Source organism: Coffea eugenioides, chromosome 9 (genome assembly GCF_003713205.1).
Source record: "Coffea eugenioides isolate CCC68of chromosome 9, Ceug_1.0, whole genome shotgun sequence".
Lineage (NCBI taxonomy): Eukaryota > Viridiplantae > Streptophyta > Magnoliopsida > Gentianales > Rubiaceae > Coffea > Coffea eugenioides.
Window position 1 is genome coordinate 30292519 of NC_040043.1, and position 27171 is coordinate 30319689.

Genomic DNA, 27171 nt, shown 5'->3' on the forward strand with positions numbered 1-27171 from the left:
CTTGCACTTGTACTTGAACATGTTTTAACTCGTGAGCGCTGAGTGGCAGAATGTATCACACCCTATTTGGGTGAAAGGTACCGCTTATCCCGACTCAGTGCTATGAATGAGTCTAAGTCGATTGGAGTGTTGTCTCATCGACCAATCATGCTTGTGGGGACGCCCCAGTCCACTCGCTAACCTTGTAACTCGAGTCGGGAAGAGCTTGGTCGAGAAGCTTGGTGAACCTTGGGAAATTATATAGTTTGATCTTTTGAGATCTCGCTAGGCATACTCGAATAGTATACCACTACATGAATATTTGGTTCCGGATCAGAGTGGATGTTATGTTGATGAAGGAAGTAAGTGGAGCACTATGGTCGTGTTGCTACTTGAGTTAACGGAGGGTCAACCCTAGATGGCTCAAATTGATCGAGATGTGGAAATAGCTCCCTAGAGCTCCTGTATCCTCCTTGTGTGTTTATTCCCTACTTGTGCACTTAAATGAAAGTTCATGTTAAAGTTGCTTTCAAACATGCTAGTTGATTAATTGGTTCTACTTGCTTGTTTTCTTGGCCTCACCCAGCGTTAGCTCATCCCTTTAAGTTTGTTTTCCTTAACAGGCTTTGGAGGTGGAAGTTGAAGATTCTAGACTAGCGACTTTTGGTTGAAACTAGTATACTTTTGTATGTTATTAGAGACCATTAAAGTGTAAATTTTGTTATACTTGGGATTTGTGGTTTGTAATCATAAATGGTATACTCGGGAGTTTTGAACTTGTATGGTCGAAGTATTTCTTAATTAAGTCGATGGTTAATTTGTGATCCTTTATTAAGCTTGAACGAGTGCGTGAGTTCTGACGAGAGTTGGGCAGGCGTCCCGCTGATACCTTAGGGTTCGCCCTAGGGAGAGGTGGGGGCGTTACCCATTATCCGAATCTTCTTTATTTTCAAGTATTTGCTTCGATGAAATGCTGAACACAAAGTTAAAGATATGTTGATTACAACTCGGTTTCAAATTATATCCAATTGGATTTTTTTGTTATTTGTTATGTATTAAAAATTAATTGCTTGTATAAATATTGTTTCATGATTATTTTGTCATAACTTCGGTAGATTGAGACAATTCCAGTTAGAACAAGGGGTACAATGCGGAGATGACCTTGGTTACTTATTGTAGGAAAAGGAAAGATTGTGATGGCAAGTCTAAGTTCAGAGGACTCCTTGTAAGATTTTTCTCCAAATATATTCTTTAACTGGTTTCGTTTTAATTTGTAGAATTAGGTAACATTTTCCCAATGTAGATCTACAAGATCATTACTTATTTCTTTTTTCTTTCTCTAAATTTTGTCATCATAAGAAAGGAGTATTAAAACAATGACAGACAAACCATCCTTGCTTAGAGGAAACAGAGAAAAGGAACAATTAAAGCAAAAAAAAAAAAAGAAGAAGAAGAGGAAAAGCTGAAAAATTTATACATTTTTTATTTCTATGCTGACTTATGAGTGGATAGAAGTGTACTTCCTATGCTTAAGTGTATCATCTTTGACATTTAGCATTTAAAAAATCTTAGATTTGCTATTGTTGTTGTTTTTGACAGATAATTACTTGTATTCCAAAGTTTTTAGTCAGCATGGAAGGGAACTCATTACCTCTGAGCTTGCATTTTGGATTCTTTCTATATTAAGTGAAGAAGAATTTTTACCTTATACAGATCGAGAGTCAGTAAATGACACCTTTGATAATCTTGTTATAAAGGTAATATTTGTTTTCTTGGGCTTCTGTTGTGTAAATTATTGTTCATTTTGGCATTTACACATTCTTTTGTTCAATATGTTATACTAATTTTCATCAGTCGAAGCTGAACAAAATTCTCTTCCAACTTCAAACTAATTACAGCCCGTTATTAAGAAGCTCTGTTGATGTTATTAGTCACAAGTTCTTTTTTAGTCTGATCTTGAATTAGAAACTAATACTATCTCTTTTATAATGTGAACATGCCATATTCTACTTGTATCCTGAGAATTGAATTCGTGCTGCATATATTGTGTCTTTTTTATACTAAGAAAGAGGTTGCCTTCTAGAACTTACACTTGTTCTAAATCAAAGTGCACGTTGCTCTGTCAGGTTGTGCCAATGGAAAACTTGAATGGCCCAGGGGTTGCTCTTTTCTGGCAGGGCGAGGGGTTGCTCTTAATCGAAATTGGAGTGTAGGTTGGGACAAAAAAAGAGAAGGTGTGTTTAATGATCTTTTCAGGATAATTCATTTCCTGTATTCTGGTCTTTGATCGTTCTAAAATTTTCTATCCATGATATGGTCTCCATTATTTTTATCTCTTTAGCCATCTTGATTCTTGTTGCCTATATGCTGAGCTGTAGCTAATACATCAATGCTATCTTTTGGATTGATCCTTCCCCCCTCCCCGGGTCCTCTGGGTTTGCTATATGTTATTTTACAAATTAGTATATGGGTCCATTACACATGCTAACAAGTTCTCCTTCCTGCTTGATTCTCTTTCAGGATTATGATTTCTATGAAGAAAATCCAGGGACTGCTCCTTTTAGTGAGCCTGAGACTCAATTCATTTGGAAGCTCTCTGTATCTTTTGAGCCCCATGTGTGGGTTAATGTTCATTCAGGAATGGAAGTAATCTTAAATATCTCTGGCTTCTGCCGCTACAAGTGTGCCCCAAGATTTGCATTTTATAAAGTTAGCACATAAGTTTAAGTTTTCAGCACAATCTTTTTTAAGATGCTTGTCACCCAGCCTGTGGTTCTGGATTATTTTCGTAGCAATTAAGCTATTCCCTTCTGGACTTAACTGTAAAATCAGTTCTTTCAAAATGCATTGCATCTTGAAGATCCAACATTATACCTCTTTTTTAGTTTTTGTTTGTTTCATCTTTCTTTTACCTTTTTGTTTTCTTCAAATCTTCGTGGAAGAATTCTTTGTTTTTCAATTGAAATAGTTGACGAACATGTCCTATTATTTAATCAAAGTAGCTTCTGAATGTGACTGGATATACATTCCCAGTAAAATGAAGTTCTTTCATATGAAGAATTGAATGAGAATGAAACAGGCAGACCTTGATAATTGTCTACAACATGGTGGTTTATATGTGTAGGTATGCGTTCGAATGTCATCGGAAATCTGAAGCTGGAAAGGACATTGTCTACTCCGTGAATTAAATTGCATTTCATCCCATGTAAGTGCTGCATATACATTTATCCACAATGAAGAGATTATTGTTCAGCAGTTATTTATTGGAAGTTGGCTACTTTGGCCTTTTGTGTTTTTCAAGTTTTGTTGAGAAGGAAAATCAATGCCAAGATTCATCACTGTTGGACCTCTCTTTTCTTGATTTATTATATGTCGAATGATTGAGTTGGATCTATTACAATTTTCTATTGATTGAATATCTTTAGCCTTCAGTCGAAATCTCTCAAAACTGGTTTCAATTTGCAGCTATGGTACATTTGCTACTTGAGGTTGTCATAGAGTACCACCTGCTGTATGGATTTCAACAAAATTGATGAACAGATCAATTTCTTTTCCTGCTTCAGTCTCACCCATGCATATGGAACTAGAGATCAAGTTCCGTTGATTCTTGTCTATAGAACAACTCTTTGTTTAACTTTTTTAAGAAGAGCCATGTTTCATTCCTTATTGTTAGAAAAGCTTATCTGATCACTTAAAAAGCCATCAGCTTATGGAAATATGCCATAACTGTCGCACAAAAACACCTTTTTTATATCTTGTGCATCAGAAAACGATTTTTGTTTTTCCTTCTGTAATTCTTATATGGTTTAATCACATTTTGGTGCGCACTTTTCGATTCAACATGAATGATTAAACTAATCAGCAATTTTTGAGGTTGCTAGGAGGTTTGAAGTTTTTTTTATCAGGAAACACATAGTAGCAGCGTCATTTTGTATCTTAGCTCATTAACTTGTATCTTGAGAATCTGAAATTTGGACTCCGAAGGATGATTGCTTCTACAAGTGACATATCTTTAGCTTTGCTATTTTCCAGGAAGAAATTTTGGACAAACTGATTTGAATGTCCATAACAAGTAAGTGATTCTAATTTTGATTGTTCTTGAAGTTTTGTCATCTGTTTTACAATTATACAGATGGATGATTTGAAGAGACACCTTTGTCTCTGACAACGGCTTCAGTCACTCGAATTCAATGGAGAACTCCAGCTTCATCTCTTTTTTCTTCGTATTACAACACTCCCATGTTGTGCTCACCAGTCTTACCATATGTCCCATCTCCAGTTGTAAGACCTGTACTGTATGCTTCTCCAGGAAGATCAATTTCGGGTTCTCCTTCACAATCAGGTTCTTTGTTCCATGTTTGTAGCTCACCATCTTCCCAGCAGGTATGTCAAATTCAAAAGCTTACCTTTATGTCTTGAGCAGAAAAAATTTACTCTGCAACATTAGTATTATAAATCCATAATCACCTCTTCACCCTTCCCGTTGTCTCCATCCTTCCTCTTGAGCTCTCTTGTTTTCGTAACCAATATTGAGGTTTTTTCTGTAATGGCACTCCAATATTGAGGAAATTAGGATGGCTTTTTCCCCCCTTCTCTTTCTCTCAAAAATGGAGGAATGTTTTGAAAATGCTGCTGTTACAGGCTCATTCATGTATTAACAGGTGTCAAGAAACTCACACGAGAGGTTAAGGCCTACAGGTATTTTTTCATAAACCCACCAGGTTGGCACCAGTAATATTGGATGACTGCTTTTACAGGAAGCTAGAAAATATTAATGGTCATAACTTGCTGTAATGTGCTTCATCAAAATGTACTGGTTCCAAGATGTAAATAACTCTATTCATAAATGATGCTTGAAGTGGGGCAAATTTCCCAATAGCCACGTGTCAGTTCGGACATGATGACCTGTCAGCTCGGCCAACCAATCTACGGATGCCACGTGTCAGCTCGGATGCTGTGATAGGGCAGCTCGGACATAGAGAGTATCAGTTCGGCCGTTTCCATCGCCCCGCAAGCCATGTGGGCTTAATGGGCCGCGCCTCCCAAGCCTTTCGGGATCCACGGATAAAACCCTAGCAAGACTCCTCCTTGACTAGGACTCAAAATCCTATAAGGAAACTCCCTCCCTCCAGCCTATAAATATAGCATCACACAACGCTTCAAGGTACACCATCTACAGTACTCTATACTGTTACCCTACTCATAAGCTCTACTGACTTGACCGTCGGAGCTACTCCGGGGACTTCAGCCCCGCCGTTGTTCTTTCTTTGCAGGGCTGCCTGCTCAACTTCCCCCTCACAGCTCGGCTACACTCAGCCAACCCGGCCCGTAGCAGCTCAGCTCGAACTGTGTCTTTGGCTCCCTGGCCAGCTCGCCAACTCGCTCCCTCTCAGCCCGTCGTGGGAGTTACTCTGGGGAGCTAGCCCCCTCCGTTTATTTTTCTCTCTGCAGGACAGGTCGTTCGTTCTCTCCCTGTCAGTTCGGCCCCTCAGCTCGCTCCCACTCAGCTCGCTCAGCCCGTGGCAGCTCAGATCTTGTTTTTGGCAGCCGCATCAATTGGCGCCGTCTGTGGGAAACACGTATAATTCTTCTCTTGCGAATCATGTCAAGAACTAGGTCTCAGATGAACACTGACGGATCCAAGAGGGCTGAACGAAGTGGCCCCCAAAACCCCCATCGGGGTCCGACTCCTGGAGACGAGGGGACGGGGCTCTCACGAATCCCGCCTGAACAGCTGGTTCAGACGGTGGCGGAAAACCTACCTACCTTCGAGGCAATCATGAACTACCTCAAAGGGCAGACGGGAGGTCATCATGACCAGGAGCCTAAGGTCCAAGGAGTGGAAGGAATTGGGCAATTAGAATCCCGAACGGGAAGTCCTAATCCCCGGCCGAAGCGGGCGCGCAGGGAGCTCATGCATGAACAGATCGAGGTCAGGGAGCCTTCCCACAAGAACTCTCGAACTGAGCACCCGGAGCCCTTCCGAAGGTTTTCAAGGGGAGAGCTCTCCCCACGGAAAGAGCAACACCAGGTACAAGACGAGCTGGACCTACTGTTGGACCCTGAAGCGGACAGGTACATTGCTTCCCCCTTCGTGCCCGATATTGAAGGACTACCCGCTGCCCGCGAAATTTAAAAAATACCGAGCATGAAATCTTGCGATGCAACCACGGATCGGGAGGATCATCTGTTCGTATTCATGACGCAAATGCACCTGCAAACGGCCGCGGATGCGGTCAGATGCAAGACCTTTCCAATGTTCCTGGAGGGAAAGGCGCGCCAGTGGTTCCAGGGACTACCCCCCAGGTCAGTTCGGTCCTTCAGCCAGCTTGCGCGACTGTTCTCAACTCAGTTCATTTCGTCGCGAGTTTTTTCCAAGAACACTGCTCACCTGATGACAATCCATCAAAAGCCTGAGGAGTCGCTGCGGGGATACATGGTGCGATTCAACAACGAGTCTCTCCAGGTTCGAGATCGGGACGATAAGGTCGTCATGGCCGCCTTCATTAACGGACTGCGCAAGCAGAAACTATACAGCGAGTTCGTGGAGAGACCTCCCAAGTCAGTTCGGGAGATGCTGAATCGAGCTCACGAGAAAGCTAATGCAGAGGAAGCCAATCGCTTGAAAAGCAGCCCAGGCCGAGCTGACCGGAGACACAGTTGAGGCCGAACAGGCCGGAGAAAGCTGCCGAGGTCACACAGGTCACAAAAGTAGCCCAGGCCTAGCTGACCGGAGACACAGTTGAGGCCGAACAGACCGGAGAAGCTGCCGAGGTCACACAGGTCACAAAAGCAACTCAGGCCGAGCTGACCGGAGACACAGCTGAGGGCGAATAGGCCTGAGAAGCTGTCGAGGTCACACAGGCCGAGAGGGCGGCCAATGCGGAGCTGACCGGAGACGCGGCTGAGGCCGAGCAGGCCAGAGAAGCTGCCGAGGTCACACAGGCCATAAAGGCAACCGAAGCCGAGCAGACCAGAGGAGCAGCCGAGATCAAACAGGCCGAAAAAGCTGCTGAGGTCGGACAAGCCAGAGAGGCTGTACAGGCCGAAGAGACCAAGGGGGTTGCCGAACAGGCCATCCCAACCTGGATATTGTATACCGATGGAACATCAAGCACGGGTGTGGAGTCGGGCTCCTCCTAATCAGCCCTACGGGGGAAGAATGGGCTTGCGTCTTGAGGTTCGACTTCAATGCCTCCAATAACGAGTCCGAGTATGAGGCTCTTTTATTAAATCTCACTCACTTTGTCCATACATGACCTGAGTTGTTTGGCATAGCTCTGAACAAGTTAGAAGTCAACTCGTGCATGTCAGTTCGCGCATGCGTCTATCTTTTCGCGCAAATGTATGAACTATTTTGCATTAGTTAAAAGTCAGATCGCGCGCCAGCTCGGGGTCTGTTCGCACAAGTGTATTTAGACAGTATGATAAGAACGACATGGATGAAAAATTTTGCTAAGTATAGAAGAAACAAAAGTCTATTCAGTCCACAAGAGTCTATTTACAAAGGAGGAGTTCATACAAAAAACGGACTGATCCTACTCAGTTCGGTCTTACAAGTTGCTCGAGCAAGGGCCGCAATCTTGAAATCATAGGTCCCACACCGAACTGACTCGTCGTCTCGAAACTTGGTCCAGACTCATGCGACTTTTCGATGACTCTAGACTCAAAGGGGGGCTAGTGTAGTGGGGCAAATTTCCCAATAGCCACGTGTCAGTTCGGACATGATGACCTGTCAGCTTGGCCAACCAATCTACAGATGCCACATGTCAGCTCGGATGCTGTGATAGGGCAGCTCGGTCAGAGCAGCTCGGACATAGAGAGTATCAGTTCGGCCGTTTCCACCGCCCCGCAAGCCATGTGGGCTTAATGGGCCGCGTCTCCCAAGCCTTTCGGGATCCACGGATAAAACCCTAGCAAGACTCCCCCTTGACTAGGACTCAAAATCCTATAAGGAAACTCCCTCCCTCCAGCCTATAAATATAGCATCACACAACGCTTCAAGGTACACCATCTACAGTACTCTATACTGTTACCCTACTCATAAGCTCTACTGACTTGACCGTCGGAGCTACTCCGGGGACTTCAGCCCCGCCGTTGTTCTTTCTTTGCAGGGCTGCCTGCTCAACTTCCCTCTCACAGCTCGGCTACACTCAGCCAACCCGGTCCGTAGCAGCTCAGCTCGGACTGTGTCTTTGGCTCCCTGGCCAGCTCGCCAGCTCGCTCCCTCTCAGCCTGTCGTGGGAGTTACTCTGGGGAGCTAGCCCCCTCCGTTTATTTTTCTCTCTGCAAGACAGGTCGTTCGTTCTCTCCCTGTCAGTTCGGCCCCTCAGCTCGCTCCCACTCAGCTCGCTCAGCCCGTGGCAGCTCAGCTCGGATCTTGTTTTTGGCAGCCGTATCAATGCTCATCTGAGATAGATGATGGATCTGGGTCTCTGTTGACTCATCAGTTAGTACGGGTTATTACCAGCCTACGGCCTACTAATTCTGGGGAATGATATCGCTACTGCTGATCTAAATCTTGGTTCAATATTGTGGTAATTCCGATAATTCTCAAAGGCCGAAGCATGTTTCAAGATTAAGCCAAAATTGGAGTTCAATTTGACTTTGCAGTTATAGTTTGTTTGTTTCTGTGCATGCTTTAATGCATTCATGTCATCTGATTAGGAGTGCTACTCAATGTTAAATTGATTATTGTAATCTTTTAATCTATTTAGTCTTTTTCTAGAGAACAGTTTCAGTAGACGTTTTTAGTTAATTTGTATTATGTAATTAACATTGTCAAAGACCTCAACCACAGATATTTTGTAGTAGCTGCGTTACTAATTAATATGGCTCAATTGCCATTTCAGTTTGTACGTGGCTTGCTTTTTTTTTTATATGTATTTATAAATCATGATGTTATTTACACTTTTTTTCCATTCTATGCTAATCTGTTTTGTTGGTGATCATTTGTAACTCCCAAATTCTTGGCTTGCAATCAATGGTTTATGTCTTAAGTTTCAAATAAAAATATATAAATGAAGAGTTTAAACTATAGGCAAATAAATGAACTACTTTAGAAGGGAAAGAAGTAATTTTGTATTTTGTAAAGCAAAGTCTGGTGTTCGACCGAAAAAGGATAGAAAAGTTGTATTGTGCTTTGCATTTTCCATTTGATCAGGCATTCAATTTATGCTGATTTTGTTTTAATAGAATGGCCTTTATCTGCTACATTTCTGTTCTTAATATAGCTTGAGTTCTGGTTGAAAAAATGTTTCCAAAGTACTAGAAGTTTGATGTTTAGCAAGTTGCTGCAATTGTTTAGCAAATCAAGCTTTCATAATGGATGTTTAGCCACAAAATTGATGTTAAGCCACTGGCTGTACTTATCCAACTTTGATAGTGATTGTTTGAAGTGTTTTTTTGATAACGTTGATGTCCTCTTTTTCTTTTTTAACTAATAATTAGTCATTGTGATTTTCTTTGCAAATAATTTCCATATGCAAAACAAATTACTAAAGAGGTTTAACTCCATAAACTACATGTTTAAGGATCCATCCCTTTTGGACTTTACTAATAATCAACATACTTTTTCTATAAAAATTACTATTTTTATTACTTCATATATCTTGCTTTTTGCTCTATACAAAACTTGGCAGGGCATTTTTCATTTCCATCGCGCGAAGCGCATTTATGCCTCCTAGTAAGGTACTAATTTGTCTTGGTTCAATTACAGTCGAAAGAGACAGATAGGTAATTTGGTATCTATGTTTTTATCTTGACTTTCTTCGAAACTCAGACAAAAAAGGACAATATGTAGACACCAAAATTTTCTCTATCACACGTCTATTTTTATTTTTGTTTATCTATTTCAATTTAAAAAAGAATGAAAATTTTTTTTTAAATAATCATTTTAATTTTATTTTGTAGGTTTTTGCAAGGCAAAGCAAAACAAGGAAAAGAAAGAATAAAGAATGGAAATTCAAAATGAACAAAATAACCATTTTTCTTTCCCCAATACCTAGCTCCTAAACCCAAAAGAAATGGAAGTAAACCCAACAAATCAACCTCAAGCCCAAAAGCAAAGTCCAAGTGAAACCCAAAAGAAAGAAAATAAGACCATATAAGTTGGCCTTTTTTTCCCAACAAAAAAAGAGGTGCTTCCACGCAACACGTGCACCACTTCTTCTTCATCTTCGCAACAAAGAAATCAATACAAGGCTTATACTAAAAACCTTATCACATAATTTTCTTTCTCTTTTTTCCTGTTTCTTTTGCCCAAGCCTCATTCGTACAAAGACAGCGAAAACTCTTGAAATCTTATCCAATACCACCAAACAATATCCATCAAAGAATGAGAAGAAAACACATCACCCCAATTCAAAAACTCTCATCCTAACCCTCACTTTTAGGGTTTTATTTCTTAAAATAGGATCATGTATATGTTAGTAAAGAGTTTTTACAGTTGGGAAAGATACTTACTAGGTATCAGCCACAAGAGAGAGATTCAAGGAGACGAAAGAGAGAGAAAAGAAGAAAAAAATTTCGAGAAACTAGAAAAATAGGGCTGCCGAAGCAACCCTATTTGAACACATCTTTCTCACTCATTTTAGCTCCGTTTTATTCGATTTCTTTTCCTACGCACTCTAGAGTTGTAGTAAAGAAATGTTTTTGTTGAGAGTTCCCAAAAAAAATCATTACAATGTCATGAAATCTGAGCTTGAAATTGGCATAAACCTAACCTTTATCACTGGCAATCGAAGAAGCAGTCAACTGGGGCCATCATGATTTTTCAAATTTCTGCTCCTTTCCATTGTTTAGTCCAGCTTCACAGATGCTAGAGCTGACTTTTTTTTTCCTCTAAACTCTTTTCCACCTTCAAGGTTTATTGATTCAAGATGTGGTCTAGTTTTTGCTTTTAGATGTAGCCTTGCTTTTGCTTTCTTTTGTTTCATGTTTTGGGAGTTGAACTCATGTTTAGTAGTTAGTTAAAGATTGTCCTATGAGTTGGATGAATATGTAGCATGTTTCAAAGCAGACTTTTATGCACGTCCCATGATTCTTGTGTTTTGGGTTTTGGAAGTTTTGAGAGAATATTTTTCTCATCTCTCTGCCATGAACTTAACATAGATTGTGTGGGTGTCTTCCTTGTGTTGTGAAATTTGTCCCGTGATTTTGTTCTCACTTCTCAAGATAAATTGGCAAAGATTTGTTCCAGCTAAAACTTCCTTCCCTTGGGCCTTAATGTTCCCAATAGCCGTTGATGCTTTGATGACCTTTGCTGCCGTTTCTTCTTTTTCTTTCCTTTTTGGTTGAACTAATTTGTGTATTGTTGTTTGGATTTGTTAGACTTAGGCTGGGCTTGTTTGGATCTTAAGAAGTTGAGTTGCGTAGAGATTTTTGGTTGGGCTTAATTGTTTTGTTTTGCTTGCATTTGTTTAGTTTCATATTTAGTCTATTTAGGTTTACAGAAGCTGGTTTCTTTGAGTGTTTTTTAAGTGGGCCAAATGGTTTTAGATAAATAGCTGTTGGGTTTGTTTGCTTATGTATGTGAGGTAGTTCTTGAATTTAGCTTGGGCCTGCATGTGATGGTGCCATGGCCCATATATTTCACGCTATTGATGATAGAGTTGGGGTTAAGAAAACATGAACCAAAACCTTGTTTTATCTTTTTTTCTTTCTTTTTTTTTTTTCTTTTAATATGTAGTTTTGGACATTTTTGTGTACTTTAGGCTTTCTCTAATTTTCTGAAACTTTGTTGGTGATAAGTTCTTAACAATATTTGCACTTTGCCCCTAAATTTTGCATAATTATACTAAGACCCCGAATATTGTGAAAATAGATAAAATTTTCCTTTTTGAATTCTTGGCCTTCTTTATGATGTTCATGCATGTTGTGGTGAATCAATTCAACTTTTTCAAGTTAATTAAAGTTCAAGTGAATTTATTAACTTTGGAAAATAATGTAAATAGTTTTGTTCTGATGGCCCAAAAATCATTTTGGTAGTTAAATTAGTCTAAATTTTAGTGGATTATGTGTAAAAGGTAAGTTAAAAAACTTATTTTTGTAGAATTTGCATTTGCCCCTAGATTTTAAAATTGTATATTTTGCCTTAACACTTTTACTTTTTATCACTTTAGTCCCAAAGAATTTTTGATGCCTTTATCATTAAGATTGTCCTTGACTCTTTGATCCTTCGTTCATGTTTGGAATGTTAGTTTATTACTAGTTTTGTGACATTAGTTTTTTTAATGAATCAAAAAAAATTTTATCTGTAGCGAAAAATTGTCATTGCCTTGACGCTTTTGTTGATTTTGAATAATAGGTAATTCTTCCTTCCCTCATTTAGCCACTACTTCAAAAGGGAGGTACCTTTATTATCTTTCAAATTCTAATTATGTGCTCCTATGTGTCAATCTGTTTTATGTTTTTTTTTCTTTTTTTACTTTAAGCTATTTATAAGATTATTTATTTAATTCAAGCCTTTTAATTATTTGGAGGATACTTGAATACCCAAGATGTAATAGATAGGTTATTGTAAGGTTCCAAAGCAACCTAAGAGGGGGTGAATCAGATTGATTAATAACCTAGTTGAGTTAGAGGCAATTTTACACAATTAAATTTTACCAAATTGCCTAAGTGATCAAGTCACTTATTTACACAACAACCAAGTATAATCAAGTAGAATAAAGCAATAAAGAACAAGTAGATAATTAAAATAAGAGAATGAGAGAAAGAATAAGATAGTGCAAACCAACAACTTCCAAATTTAACTACACTTGAAGTTTTATTCCACTAATGATGCATTTTAAATTTGGTGAAGCAAACCAATCTTGTATAATGAAGAGATCACTCTTTGTTCACCCCTACGCACTTGTCAAGTGACCCAAAGAATTCTACAACTAACTCTAGTTAACCCTTACAAAGTTACAAATTGAATGACTCACTCAAGTTTGAAAAGCTTTTACAATGATTTCGCCTCACAAACAATATCCAAGTGTAAAAGGAGAGTATTTTGCTAGTTAAAATCACTCTTGAGAGTTTGTAATTAATTTAGGCAAAAGTCCTTTGACGTTTGGTGCATTTGATTGCGTCTAATGCGTGCATCCGATAGATGTTGAAGATATTCTTCTCAACTTTTGTCGGACGGCCGAAAGATGCATTGTGTCCGAGTAGTTCTTCTTTTGACAGAAACGGAAGTTTTATTTTCTTTTCTTGAATTTTTTTGAATGGATGATATTAGCCTTCTACGTCCGATCTATTCATCCGATAAATTCCCTTGTATATCACATGTTCGAAGAATTGCGTCCGATGTGTTGTCATTGTTTGTCGGACGTCCAATCCATTGCCTTGCATCCGATCCCAGCGTCCAATAGATACCCGTTCTTTTTGTTTGATTTGATTCAGTTTCTTCCTTTCTTTGATTGTACTTGGCACCTGCTCTAAGTAATTGCTCAAATGAAATTGTTAGTCCAAATCATCATTTTACTTAGTTATCATCAAAATTAAGGATTAATTCCAACAATGATATCTTCTTTTTGCAAAAAATATAATTAGATAGTCAAGTATAATCGATAGATTAGATAGATTTGTTTTTTCACATTTCCCATTGTAGATTGTAGTTAGGGTCCTCAATATAATAGTTAGGTTTTGTACTCTATGTGCTTTTATGTCTTTACTTATGTGTTATGTGTAATGTACTCTATGTGCTCTTATGTATTTACTTATTTTGATTTATGATTTATTTGTTTTATTATAAATAATAAATATATGACGTAACTACAGTAATTCAACATTAGTTGTGACTTTTCCCTCTATTGCCTTACTAATCCAATGCCAGTGAAAACTTAACTTCTAGAAATGGGTTAGTCCAATATTAAACCCTTAGATCATCCATGTGTTAGATTCATCCTTTACATGTCATTCATCGCATTTTCATGCCTTTTTCCTATTTTAAGTTATTTTTCTTATTTGTGTGATATTTTTTCTTATATTATTCCTTTGTCCCTATATGCGCAAATTATATCATTTAAACTTGAATTTCATTTAGGAAATTAGAAAATAAGTTAGTCCATTTGCTTGTTTAGGTTAAAAAAGTCACCCTTCAAATATTAAAAATGGACGAGAATGGCTTTTCTAGTCTTAACACTCTATTATCTCTTTATAAGAAGGAAAATCGTGTTACGAGTTTTAGTCTCCCGTATCCATTATATTGCATCTCTACTTGTTTGACCACTTATATAAGTTTTAATTTTCTTTCTTTTTCTTCAAGTCTCATCTTTGCATTCTTGTGATCTCTTCAAGGGATCATTATTGGCCTTTGCAATTAATGCGATTAGTATCGAATGAACTTTGAAGAGATATTTCATCGCCAAGCCTACCCCATTTAGGTTTAAGTTTACATATATATAAGAAATATCTAAATGTAATAATTTAATGGTTAGATTAGGAAAATTTTGACTAAATCTCGCAATTAACTTAAGTTAGGTTGAAAGGATGTTTTAGATTCGAATCGATCGAATATTTGCTTTTCTTTTTTACAATTGTGACTACCAAACCTTTTTTTTTATTTTCAAAGATCCGGAATCATCTAAAAGGTTTTTATCATTTTTTTTACTATAAATATTTTTGGGTTACTTGGTACATCTAAATTCAATGTCAAGTGGCGATTTTCTTTTTCTAAAAACCCTTTTTAGACTATCTTTTTGGGCCAAAATCATCACATTTTTCAAAGTCCCATTTTAGGCCTCTTTTTCTTTGTTTTTGAAATAAAAATCCATTTTTTAACACTTTCTTTTTTGTTTCAAAAATGGGGCATAACATAGGGGTGTTCTAAGCTGCGTTCTTGCAATATTCTTTTTCCTTGATGTTCCTTTTGTCCTTAGATTGGTAGAAATTCAGACTAAATTAAAGAGCCCTCTTAGTAGTTTTCCCATTGGATTACATAAATTTTCGATTTAGGGCTTGTTCTCAACTGATTTTGGAAATCTGATTTTAGTTTTTGATTTTTGAAAAGTGATTTTATTTTGTTCTCAACTGATTTTGAAAAACTAATTTCAGATTTTTTTTTGGGCCCAAAAAAGCTGAAAATTAGAAGTAGGTTTTGAGGTACTTTGGATTCTGATTCTGTCCTACTTTTTCATGTAAACAAAATTAGCATTCAAATTTCAACGTAATTACTAAATTACCTAAAGATTAGGTAACTTTTTATTATCTTTCTATTTTTTTCATTTTGTCATTTCACTTCCAAATTTATCTATGTGTTTTTGCTTTTCTCATCCATCATTAAATGTTCAAAAAAAGTAATTAATTAGATAAAAAATTATTTAATTAGTACAAATGATCATTTATGTAGCATATAAGGGTAATATGGCCTTTTTTTTTTGTCAAAATCAGCTTTTTAACTTTTTTCGATAACATCTATGCATTTATTAAAATGTCATTTTTAACCGTGAATGAGACACACGAGTTATTTTTTAAAAATCTGATTTTTTAAAAATGAATTTTATAAAATCAGCTTTTACAAAATCAAAATCAATTCAGAACAAGTCATTGCCAACCACAAGCATGTGGTGAATTACACACAAATAATGTGTATTTTATGCACTCAAATAATTGATATAATAATGTTACCCAATAATAGATACATGACAAGATCAATTCAAAATTTGTTTCAAATATGGAATAAAAAATATAAAGACATGTTTGTAATAAAAAAAATAAAATTTTCTTGAAAACCATTCTTGAGCATAGGCAAACCAAACAATCAATTTTATAATGATACCCATCCAGTTGATAAAACGAACATATTGGGGAGGAATCACCAAAAGCCCATACTGACTATAGGGTCTATGATAACCATTGCGATTCCTGATTGTGAAACAAATAGCTCTCAATTTTTAAATAGGAGAGAGAAGGGAAAACAAATGTAAGGCGAAGCATTCTGCTATTTCTAGATCAACGAAATGAGCCCCTTCCCATTTCTCATTGCAAAACCAGAAAATCACATGAAACATATATAGATTAGAGAATGTAGTTTACCAACATTCAAACAGATACCGTAGCTAGACGATCACCATAATCTAAACCAAAAGCAAAAGAAAGAAATGAAGAAACAAGCACATTGTTAATCTGAACCCTTGAAGCTTGATGTCGCGAGATCCCGACTTTTCCACCCTAACATCATCCACCACTGGTCCACACAAAGAGCTCATGTCATCAGTTCTTGTGTTGTAATAGATGCTGTAAAATGCGACGCGAGTCCTCTCAGCTTTTGCTGTGAAGTTCAGATTCGCTGACTGGAATGTCGAATTCGAATCTGGAGTGTAATGAATATTCTGAGCTTGATCACCAGCAAAGGCCATTACAGCTAAAGGTTGCTTACATGAATCCCCAGCATGGCCTAACGAAAATGTTAATCTGTAACGTTGGTTTGGCTTCGTCTGCACCATCTGGGAGATTATGCCTTCCTTTCCAGAGAGCAATTCGATAGCTCGTTTGCCTTCTGGGACTGTGAAATGGTAAGAATCGATGTACCGCACTGCTCTGTTGGATTCCACTATCCAACCAGGTAATGAGGATGTTTCTTCATCCAGATTAGTTGGGAGCAAGACACCGAGTGAAGCATTCCTGAACATCCAAGGGCCTTCCTCAAAATCACCATTAAGTACTGCATTATCTACAGAGAGGTAAAGGATCACCATTTAGTAGTTCTTGCTTAAGTTTACTTAAGTCCATGAAAAAGAAAAGACCGACGTTATTTTCTTATTGGATTATTATTGTTTTCACGTTGTTATTCAACAATTTCCTAACCCAAATCAAGGAACTATTCGTACATTTTTAAGTAAGACATTCCAGTCACTAATAATTTTGTTATCATCCAGTTATTCTCGAATAGTTTCATTCATTGGTGTAAAATATCACATGCAATAAACAAATTAATTTAATAATTAAAAGAAAAAAGATCCCCAATTTTTCCATTAAAGAACAAAAGTAAAAATGGTAGTTGCCTATATGGAAATTTTTCACCCCTCTACTCTTGACATTTCGAGGTAAGATGATTAGTATTTTGTAACAGAAATTATATGGACGATTTAGCAGATTCAACAAAATTTTACTGCCATCTCACAAACATGGAATTGAAATCTAAGTAGTGATAGGACTGAAATAATTTTATATGAACGATCAGAGTCAAATGATCAAAAGGCAATTGCATCAAATAGCCATGTTAGGTTTAACAGGACAGAAAACCACTTGGGCCAAAAAACTGATAAAATGCTACTTTTCTCCCTCACTTTCTATATGCTCAGTAATCAAAGATTTAACAGTAGCATGATTTAATTAAAGGCTTTGGGAAGATTAAATCTTAATGGTCAATCATTTTGTCCAAAGAATTGCTCAATCATTTTGTCACTAACTAGTAAACTACTCACTAGTACATTCAAACTCAAGTGGGACCCAGGAATTATTTCACTTAGCTCAAGATTCAATACACAATGATAAACCTTTTTCACACTTTCATCAAGAATTTAAACCAATCACATAATACTATTAAAATTTTCCTTTTTTCATTTTTTATTCCCAAGTAGAGATCCCGTCAATTATCTCGTGTCCTGTTTGGATTGTCACTTTTTAAAATTATTGTAGAAAACTATAATTTAATGATGTGATATATGTGAAGTAAAATGATGATTAAAAAATGAAAAAAATCATTTAAAATATCCCTCACATTTTGCCTAATAAATTTTTCCCTCACTTTTAAAATATTAATTTTACTTTCCTTATAAATTCAAGTCAGCAAAATTTGTTCCCAATCTAAATTTTCAATCACTTTTTTATCTTGATTTCATTATGTGGTTGTTTTTTAAGAGCAAAAAAGATTAGATATTATTTATAGTTAAACAAATGACTCGATTCACATTCATTTTTGACTCTATAAAAAGTAGAATCTGTATTCTTTTTTTTCCTAAAAAAAATTTGACCCAATCCATATTTAGTTTTGCACCTAAATAAGTGGGATATGACCTTTTTGTATTTAAAAACTGATCACATGTGAGTCACGTAGTGATTTTAAATTAAAAAGTGGTTGAAAACTTAAGTTTAGACTAAATTTTATGATTTGAATTTATATGGGATGTAAAATTAACATTTTAAAAGTGAAGAACAAAAAAATTCATTTAGTGAAATGTGAAGGACGTTTTGAATTATTTTTCCCAAAAATAGGTGTCCAGAAAATATTCTAAAATTTTTCCATGTAAACTATCAGTTCAAATTTCAAAAGGACCTTAATGTTTGGAAATTTTGGGCAATTCAAACAAATACACTGGACAGAACAGGGCCCAAGTCATAGCGGGCCAAATTTAACTCCTCATAGCTAAGGCAGAAACTAAGAAACATGCAGATTCCATATTAAATGACAAACCAACCTGCCCTCGTGGGGTTGCCATCCCACATCGATTCTTGGGGGGGTTTGGGGTTGGGTTTATAAGTCCCTGGGAGGACCTCAAAAGTTGCCGGCTTTTGAGGTTTCTTCTGGAATTAGGTTTATATATCTAATTTTCGTCAAAAAAAAAAAGTCATTTCTTAGGAATCGGTCAAGAGGCAAATTCCTGCAAGGGTAGTTATACTGGGTTCCGTGGGGGGTCGTCACTTCTTAGTAGCAGCGAGCCTACTGGCTTGCCCTTGTGGGGTTGCCATCCCACATCGGTTCTTGGAGGGGTTTAGGGTTGGGTTTATAAGTCCCTGGGAGGACCTCAAAAAGTTGCCGGCTTTTGAGGTTTCTTCTGGGATTAAGTTTATATATCTAACTTTCGTAAAAAAAAAAAAAAAAAAACAAACAAACGAACCTTTGGATTTATCTGGTACGAAAAGCTTCTTGATGGCAATATCATCAATGATGGGCCCACAAGTGGGGTCATCCTCCATGCCAGGATTTTTAAACACAACGCGTACGCCATCCACGTCTGCCTGAAAGGCCCACGCATAAGAATCCCAGCCATGAACACTGTACAAAGTCTGCAAATCAATTGTCTGTGACGCAGGCGGAACAGACACGTTCAGTGACTCTAGCTGAGCGCACGTGCGAGCAGCGCTAAACGTGACCGAATAGATGGAACCCTTTTCTACTTTGACTTCTTGACTAATTTCGGCGTCGTTTCCGAGCCTCACTGCATGTGTACCCTGAGGTACGATCAGGATCATCCCACCTTGTTTTTGACCCGATTCGACTAATTCTACGGTGCCGTTTGATTTCCAGCTAGGGATTGTGGCGGGCCCATCTGGGAATTGTGCGTCTGGGGAGAAGCCTCCTGGTGGAGGGGTCTCAAAATCACCGTTGATCAGTGAACCTGCAAAATTAAAAGGCTTGGGGATCAAAACTACATAAAAAACAAGTTAGTGACTGAAGTACAAATATTTCAACCGATTGGCAATTTCACACTTTCTGAGTTTTTCCTGAAAAAATTTTCGAAATATTTCTTTGACATGTTTCTCAATTACATTTTTAATTCACATATATGATAATGTTACAGTATTTTTTTTTCTTACAAAAACTTCTAAAACGTCCAATCATAGCGTGCATGCTGCAAAAATAGAAACATATTTGAGGCCTAGGCAAAAAAACATAAATATGCGCATTTTTGTTTCCTAATATTTTCAATAATGAGAAAAAAGGAACCATAATGAGAAAGATAATAACGAAAAAATAAGGAACTAAAGGATCACACGTAATGAGGAACTAAAGGATTACATCTACTTAAAGATATCAGCAGTTTGTACTTGTTATATGCATCAAAATGATATTATAGGAAAAATAATGTTTTAATTCTTGGACCGGGTAAAATTAGGAAAAGGTGCAGAAGATTATTATTACAGTTTGTCTAACCATCATTAGTATGTTCAATAAATAACCAGATGAGCTGAAATTACGGCAAATGATTTTGTAATTTGTATCCATATAAGGATGAATTTCTCCAATTGTTGAAAAAAAGGGCTGCTAAATCCTTAATTGCAGAATATTCTGCTAATTTTTCACCATCCAAACATTTAAGCAGCAAGACGGTGGAAAGCAAAGGCACGAAGGTCTAGCAACAAAATCTAGAGTTATAGTAATATTTTTTTAAAAAAAAAAACTCCTAAAAATACCTAATTTATACGAACCCTTTAAAATAAGTAAAATCAAGAAAAAAAAAAGTAAATATGTAATGATTTCGGATTAAGCATGCTGTTGTGGCCCCAGCGTTCTTTAAGACTAAATTATTGAAACCGGCAAGGAAAGAAATTAAAAGATATCATGAACTTTTTCGCTAATAAGAAGAAATGCTAAGGACCATGTGATAGTGCACATCGTTAAGGGTTGGTGTAAAATCAGGAATATTATGATTCACGTCATTTTTTTTTTCTTGAAATAGACTATTACCAGGTTCAATTTTAAATACCATTTACATATGATACCAACCAAAAAGCTGACTATAAGATCAATGCATTATGCCATAGACATATCCTAACCCATTAAAAGAATAAACACATAAAAAATAACAAGAAAAAAATATTCCTAACCAGATAGCAAAAAATAAAATAAAGGTAAAATGTGTATTATAGTCGGAGAAATCACAAAAAATAAAAATATGATTATCTTGCGAACTCAAAATCTAGTAAAATAGCCACTCCACCGGTTAGTAATAGTAATGGTAATAATTTTTCAGATGAAATGACTGAAGTACACTCCCAATTTTATAAATTAAAATTTTCAAATTTACACATTTATTGAAAATAAGAATAACTAAGAACAAAAGGTTAATGAAGTACATTTTTCTTGGGGAGGGTTGGGTTGGTGGTAGGGTCAAGGCCTCCCACTTAAAAAGAAAAAAGAGTACATTTTTCTTTTGAAAGAGTAAATGAAATTGTACAAGGAAAAATTTGATTTTGACTAACGGGTAAAATAAGCAACTTGATAGCTAGAGGCGCTATTTTGCTTCATTTTGGATTTTTGAAGTGCTACAACATTAACTTATATTTTACATGAGGGTTAATCAGCATATTTGTGATTTTCATAGGGATGTAATCCGCATATTACCCCCTCCCGGCCCCCCCACCCCAAAAAAATAGAAAATTAAAAAAGGAACAGCTTCTCCAGATTTTTCTTTTTGGCTTTGAAAGAAGAGCCCTCCCCCAATGGACCCAATTGGCCAATATGGCTTGGGATTCCCTCTGTTACTTTCTCTTTAATTTTTTATCCATTTGTTTTATATTTATACACTTAAATAAATGTTTACAAAATGATCTGCTCGTGTCATTAATTTTATTTCGATAAGTAGATCAGCACACCTACAAATCAAGTTCATCTAAGAATATGCTGTGCTTCAATTTGCATAAAATATTTAAAGGAGTCAAATTTACGACAAAAGTTGTAAAGTTTAGTCCACCAGCTAAATGTAGTCAATTCAATTTTAATTTTTTGTAATAATTTAAAAGGAAACTGGGAAGTATGTAATAAGCAGTTCTCATTGTAAGAAATACTATTGCAGGTAAATTTATATAGCTGTAATGCAGTCAAACTCAAGGAGCCTAAGACACAACGATTATAAGTTATTTAAGTTGTAACACTACGAAAACTAGCTAGTTAAACCATAAAACTTATAGACGTTAACACTGTTAATGGGATAAAGAGAGAAGCAAAACATAAATCAAAGAACTAGTTACGCTGATACCTAATGTAACTCATGTAAGTATAATCTTAGTACGAAATTCTTCTAGGAAATTACTCCCTTCATCCCAAATTATGTGTTGCGTTTCAGGATTCTAACTTTCAATAATAGTGACTTGATAGTTTTTTTTGTTCAAATAATGGTGACTTAGATAGTTGTGTTGGTAGGTTTGTTTTCAAAGTTGCCCTCTAAACAGATAAAGATGGAGATGACATTGAAAAAAGATATAAAAAAAACTTTGACTTTAGTAAGATATCAAATATTTTTAGATATTTCAAAATAAAAAGTAAAGATACTTTCAATCAAACTGAGGGAGTACAGTTAGAGAATCTGATCCATTCATTTAAAAGGGTTAATTCCACTTTGTCCCCCCAAACTTTGGACGATTATCCACTTAAGTCCCTAAACTTCAAAATGGGACACTTAAGTCCCTAAACTTATAAATACCTCCCACTTAAGGAAAATTGTTAACAAATCCTGAATGCTGTTGGTGGTCGAAGTGTCCCATTTTATAAGGATTTAGGGATTTAAGTGTCTCATTTTATAAGTTCAGAGACTTAAGTGGGAGGTATTTATAAGTTTAGGGACTTAAGTGTCCCATTTTAAAGTTTAGGGACTTAAGTGGATAATCGTCCAAAGTTTGGGGGGACAAAGTGAAATTAACCCAATTTTTAATTATGAAATTAACAAGTAAAAATTAAAGGCCCAAATCGAGATCACTTCAACCCATTAAGACCATTTTCATTCCTGATGATTGCCAAGAAACTTTTTCAAAATTTAACAGTCATTCGGTGGGCCCAGTTACAAGCCCGATTACTTTGTCGCAGATACGACGGATCATGGAAGCTGCATGAGAAGACAAATAGAAAATGGGCCCCAAAAAGGCTAAAACTTTAGCCAAGTTCAAGAAGCCGCAGTAGAACACGTAGGGTCCCCAAAACCCAGCCTAAAGCTGGACTTTTGCTTTCCCCGCGCCGATCGTCGCCGAACCCAATGAAGGGTAACACCGTTAAATTGCTGAAATCTCAGAAGTGAGAGCTCCCTGTGATTAATATTATTTGTATAATATTAAGGTAAAATGTTCCAATGACCCTCAAACTATTATAAAATTTAACTTTTAACCCTCTAACTATTAACTGATAAATGTTATCCCTTCAATTAATTGAAACAAATAATTTTAGCCCTTCTGCTAGCTTAAGCTGTTATGTTTAACAAAAATAACATGACATGCACAGCAATGGCCCTCAAACAATATTGTAAAGTTAAACTTTTGACCTTTCAATTATTAACTGATAAATTTTACCCTTCCAACTAACTAAAATATATAATTCTAACACTTCCTCAATTTAAATCGTTATGTCGAACAAAAACATCACCACATGCGCAGTAAAGGTAAAACCTAGGGGTGTTTTTGTCTTTATAGGACATGTGTCCGGGTAAAATTGTTTTACTCCTATTTGACTTATAAACTAATTTATCATCCAATTGCTGAACTTGACCAAAATTAATTGAAAACCTAAAATGCAAAATCCCTAATAGAGATATTTCAGCAAGGATAGGTAACTTAAATTAATCGAGTTATTTTCATTTGGAATTTAACTCATTTTTCGGCGTTGTTCCAAATTCATTGGATTTATGTGCCTCTCTTAATGACATAAATCTGGCATACAATTCATTTTTTGGGAATATTCCAACAAGTCTTGGTTCTTCCAAGTTTGAACTCTCTAATTCTCTCAAATAATCAATCCTCTAATGAGATTCCTCCAAATTTTACATCACTATATCTAAAGCTTTTTTATTTGTCAAACACTTGGTTGCGCACATTCAAAATTCTTTATCAATAGATATTTCTACTCGATATAACGACTCAAGTTGACGGAAAAGATAGAATTCTACGTTTTAATTAGTTAGAGGGTTAGAAATTATCAGCTAATAATTGGAGGATCAAAAGTTGGATTTATAATAGTTTGAGAATCACTAGCATCTCATGAATCCTTTATTTCTGTTAGATATAACAGACTCAAGCTGACAGAAGAACTAGAATTATATGTTTTAATTAGTTGACAGGCTAAAACTTATCAGTTAATAGTTCGAGAGCCAAAAATTGAATTTCATAATAGTTTGAGCGTCATTGGGGCATTTTGCCCTATTTAATATAAATTCATTCAAGTTTGATTTTTTTTTATTAGACGGATTTTTTTTTTTTTTTGTTTTTTAAGTTTGATGTAATTGTAACTTTTACACCACTAAGTTATATTAGTTAACAAGCTTTACAATTAAATCAAAGTTTTGCCGACTGAAGTGGACAAAAATCATTTTGAGAGGCCTCGATCTTGAAATAACATAACCCGATATCCTAAAACACCGTATGTTTTTTTTACGGTTACTTTCTATACATACATAGATTTGGTGAAAATTAGAGTCAAATGTCCCCAAAAAAAAATGCTAGAAGTAGCATCTAAATTGTGCTGCTGCATAAGCATAAACTTTAAGGATCTAATGACGCATATTATAAGCAGCTTCTCTAAACTTTTTGACTAAAATCTGACCTCCAAAAATACTTGGGCCCCAACAAACACCCAAGTTTCTTTTGAATTTTCCAGCTATATCATATCATTATTCATACTTTGATTTGATGAAGCCCAGGTCGAAAGTAACACATAGGATATAGTAACTTATTACCCACATTCACCGTAAATTATCACGATATACTAAATGATGAAAGTGTCTGTACCAATTAGTGTCACTAGTAAATTTTAATAATTAAGGCTCTGACACAGAATTTCGCTGATGGTTTTGTGCCAGAATTCTTGTATTATTTAACTTTGGTTACATTCCATAGTAAGCAAAATCGAAACTAAAGTTTCAAAAGTGTCCACAATTTAATTGGCACTGTAACTTGTAAGAGTAGTGAAAATAATTTGTGGCACAGACTTCGATTTTCACCCATATATGTTCCTTTAATCAGTTCATAATTACAAACCCCAACCCCGCCCCCATCCCCCATCGGCGCCCTCTCTTCTCCTCTTTTTTTTCCCACCCGACTTGTTACTAACACGAGAAAAGTGAACATAATGAAGCATTCCTCCTTCTACTTGTAGAAAGCTAGTCCTTTCATTTCTCAAAAAAGAATGGCAGACAAGAAGACACATCGGTGAAAATACCAATTCTGAAGGCAATTTAGGGTTCCAACAGCAAGGTCGCATTGCATTTTAGACATATAAAACTAGGAATAAAAAGCATAACTAAAGATTGATAAACAAAGATAGCATATCCTTGATTAGATCTCAAAAGCATATATAACCAGCAGAATCCACCAAGAATAAAGCACAAAAAAATCAGCATTGTCAGTCAATAATCTCTATAGAAGAGATTAAAGCTAAAAAATTAACCACCAAAGTACAAGAGTAGAGAAACAAAGATTAGAGAGAGAGAGCTTACCATCTTCAATCAGTGCAACAGCAGCTGAGGATGCTAAAAGAACCACAAAAACAAAGACCCTTTTGCAACTTCTTGAGCTCCAAATCATCTTCTCTTCTTTACTTCTCTCTCTCTCTTGGCACACAAAAACAGTGTCCCTAGCTATTTAACTGTATGAAAGCTGTCGCCTCTCCGTTCTCTGGAGCAGGGGAGATGAAGTTTTAGAAGAGGGACTAGAGAGTGTGAAGAAGTTGCAGACAAAAGAGTCCTTATATCCAAGATTCCAGGCTTTCCAGCCAGCCTTTTTTTTTTTCCTATTTCACACCCGGCTCTGACAACTTGACTAGTTTACTAGTACAGCAGGAGTATATACTATACTGTCTTATTAATTAATCATTCATCAAAGCTTTGTTTACTTGCCAAGGGCAAGTATTACCTTTGCGCTAAAACGAATAGCATATATTTATTTGTTTGGATTGCATTTTTTCTGAATTTTTTTTAAAAAATTACTATAGTGATTTGATATATATGAAATAAAAATGTGATTGAAAAATGTGTTTATCGAAAATATAGCAATTTTTTTAAAAAAAATTGTTACTTTAGTTTAGTAATTAATTTTACATTTCATAAAGGTTGCAGGATTAAATATATAATAGTTGTAGCGAATTTGAGCTTCATTTTTTCATTAATCGATCTCCCCCCTTTATCCGAAAACAAAAAATCCCCCATCTATTTGTCCTTAATTATGTGTCTTCACATCTTAAATTTATTTACACCATTCCTCTACCTATTTACACTCAGAGATAGATAAATTGATTTGAATTGAGACTTGTGATGCGCCTAATCCCTAACTCCTTTGCCTTTGACACAGCTAGAGGTGGCAAATCAACCCACTTAACTAAATTTATCCATACCCGCCCATGAATAGATGGGTATAGGTATCTTAAATTTTTTTATATGGGTATAAATGGGTTACCTAATAATACCCATTTAATATTAAATGGATATTATTGAGTAACCCATCAAACCCATTTAAAATTCTCTTCCCCCCCAGTCTCTTCTTTTCCCCCACTCATTTTTTTTTCAAATTTTTTATTTTGTCATGATGTTAACTACTTTTATTTCATTATTATTATTATTTATTGGTTTTATCTTATTATTTTATTTTCTATTAGTTTGTTAACTTACTCATTTTCAGTATTACCAATTTATGATAAATTTTAGCCTATTTTCTTATCTTTCTAAAATGAAATTTTAAATTTATTTATGAAAAAAATGTTAGGGGTTCAAAATTTTTGAATTAAGTTTTATAGTACTTAGTTCAAATTTTTATATTCTTATTATTCAATTATTAAATAATAGGTAATTTTGTGACATAGAGTATAAATGAAAAAAAATTGGTAATTAGGCTTATTGAACATTATAAGTAAATAATTAAAACTAATGATGGATACAAAGAGCGGTATAAATTGATAAGTTAGTTTGCAAAAATGAATTTAAATGAGTTTACAAAAAGTTAAAATAAATGGGTTATACATGGGTAATTGAATTACCGAATTCATTTTTTGACTTACCCATTTATACGCATCTAATTAAATGGATATAAATAGGTTGACTCACTTATACTCATTACCCATTTTACCCAACTCAAACTCGCCCAAGTCATCCATTTTGACACCTCTAGATACAGCTAATAGGTTGAGCACGAACTCGTGTCAGGATGCGACATTGTTATTGCTAGTCACGCCCAATGGCTGGTATAAGGCCGCCTGGGACTCACTGTCCGTGTTCTCAAATGAGCATATAGGACAATAAGAAGAAATTTTACGTGGATCTAAACTAATTATATGGTAAATCTAATAGTTAGTTTTTGACCAGTAAAATAAAGTTAATTGGACAAATAAATACTTCACAAAGGACTTTATCATTTTATTGAGATTGTATTTAATATAGAATTAGTGGGTTCTAGAATCTTATTTGAAGCATTTTCTTTAGTCAACTATACTTCCTAAGTAGTTGGTCTGAATCAAGATATAATTTCTCGAATACTATATCAATTTGGTATTGATAATTTGCTCTCACCATT

At 35.9% G+C, this 27171-nt stretch overlaps 1 protein-coding gene across 1 annotated transcript; it reads right to left on the bottom strand.

The window, feature by feature from the left end:
* Window positions 1–15781: 15781 nt before the first annotated feature.
* LOC113782877 lies at window positions 15782–25382 on the bottom strand. Its single transcript, XM_027328819.1, has 3 exons — window positions 25107–25382; window positions 18807–19307; window positions 15782–16639 (listed from the first exon to the last, which is right to left on the bottom strand). The coding sequence occupies exons 1-3, from the start codon at window positions 25192–25194 to the stop codon at window positions 16044–16046; spliced, it is 1185 nt and encodes a 394-aa protein (XP_027184620.1). The 5' UTR covers window positions 25195–25382; the 3' UTR covers window positions 15782–16043.
* Window positions 25383–27171: the final 1789 nt, after the last annotated feature.

What these genes read in the sequence shown, in the direction of transcription:
- LOC113782877 (XM_027328819.1), bottom strand. Translation starts at nt 25,194, where the DNA reads ATGATTTGGAGCTCAAGAAGTTGCAAAAGGGTCTTTGTTTTTGTGGTT. An exon ending in TGTTGCACTGATTGAAGATG is followed by an intron (nt 19,308 to 25,106) that starts GTAAGCTCTCTC and finishes TTAATTTTGCAG; the next exon opens with GTTCACTGATCAACGGTGAT. An exon ending in CGTACCAGATAAATCCAAAG is followed by an intron (nt 16,640 to 18,806) that starts GTTCGTTTGTTT and finishes ACCTCTCTGTAG; the next exon opens with ATAATGCAGTACTTAATGGT.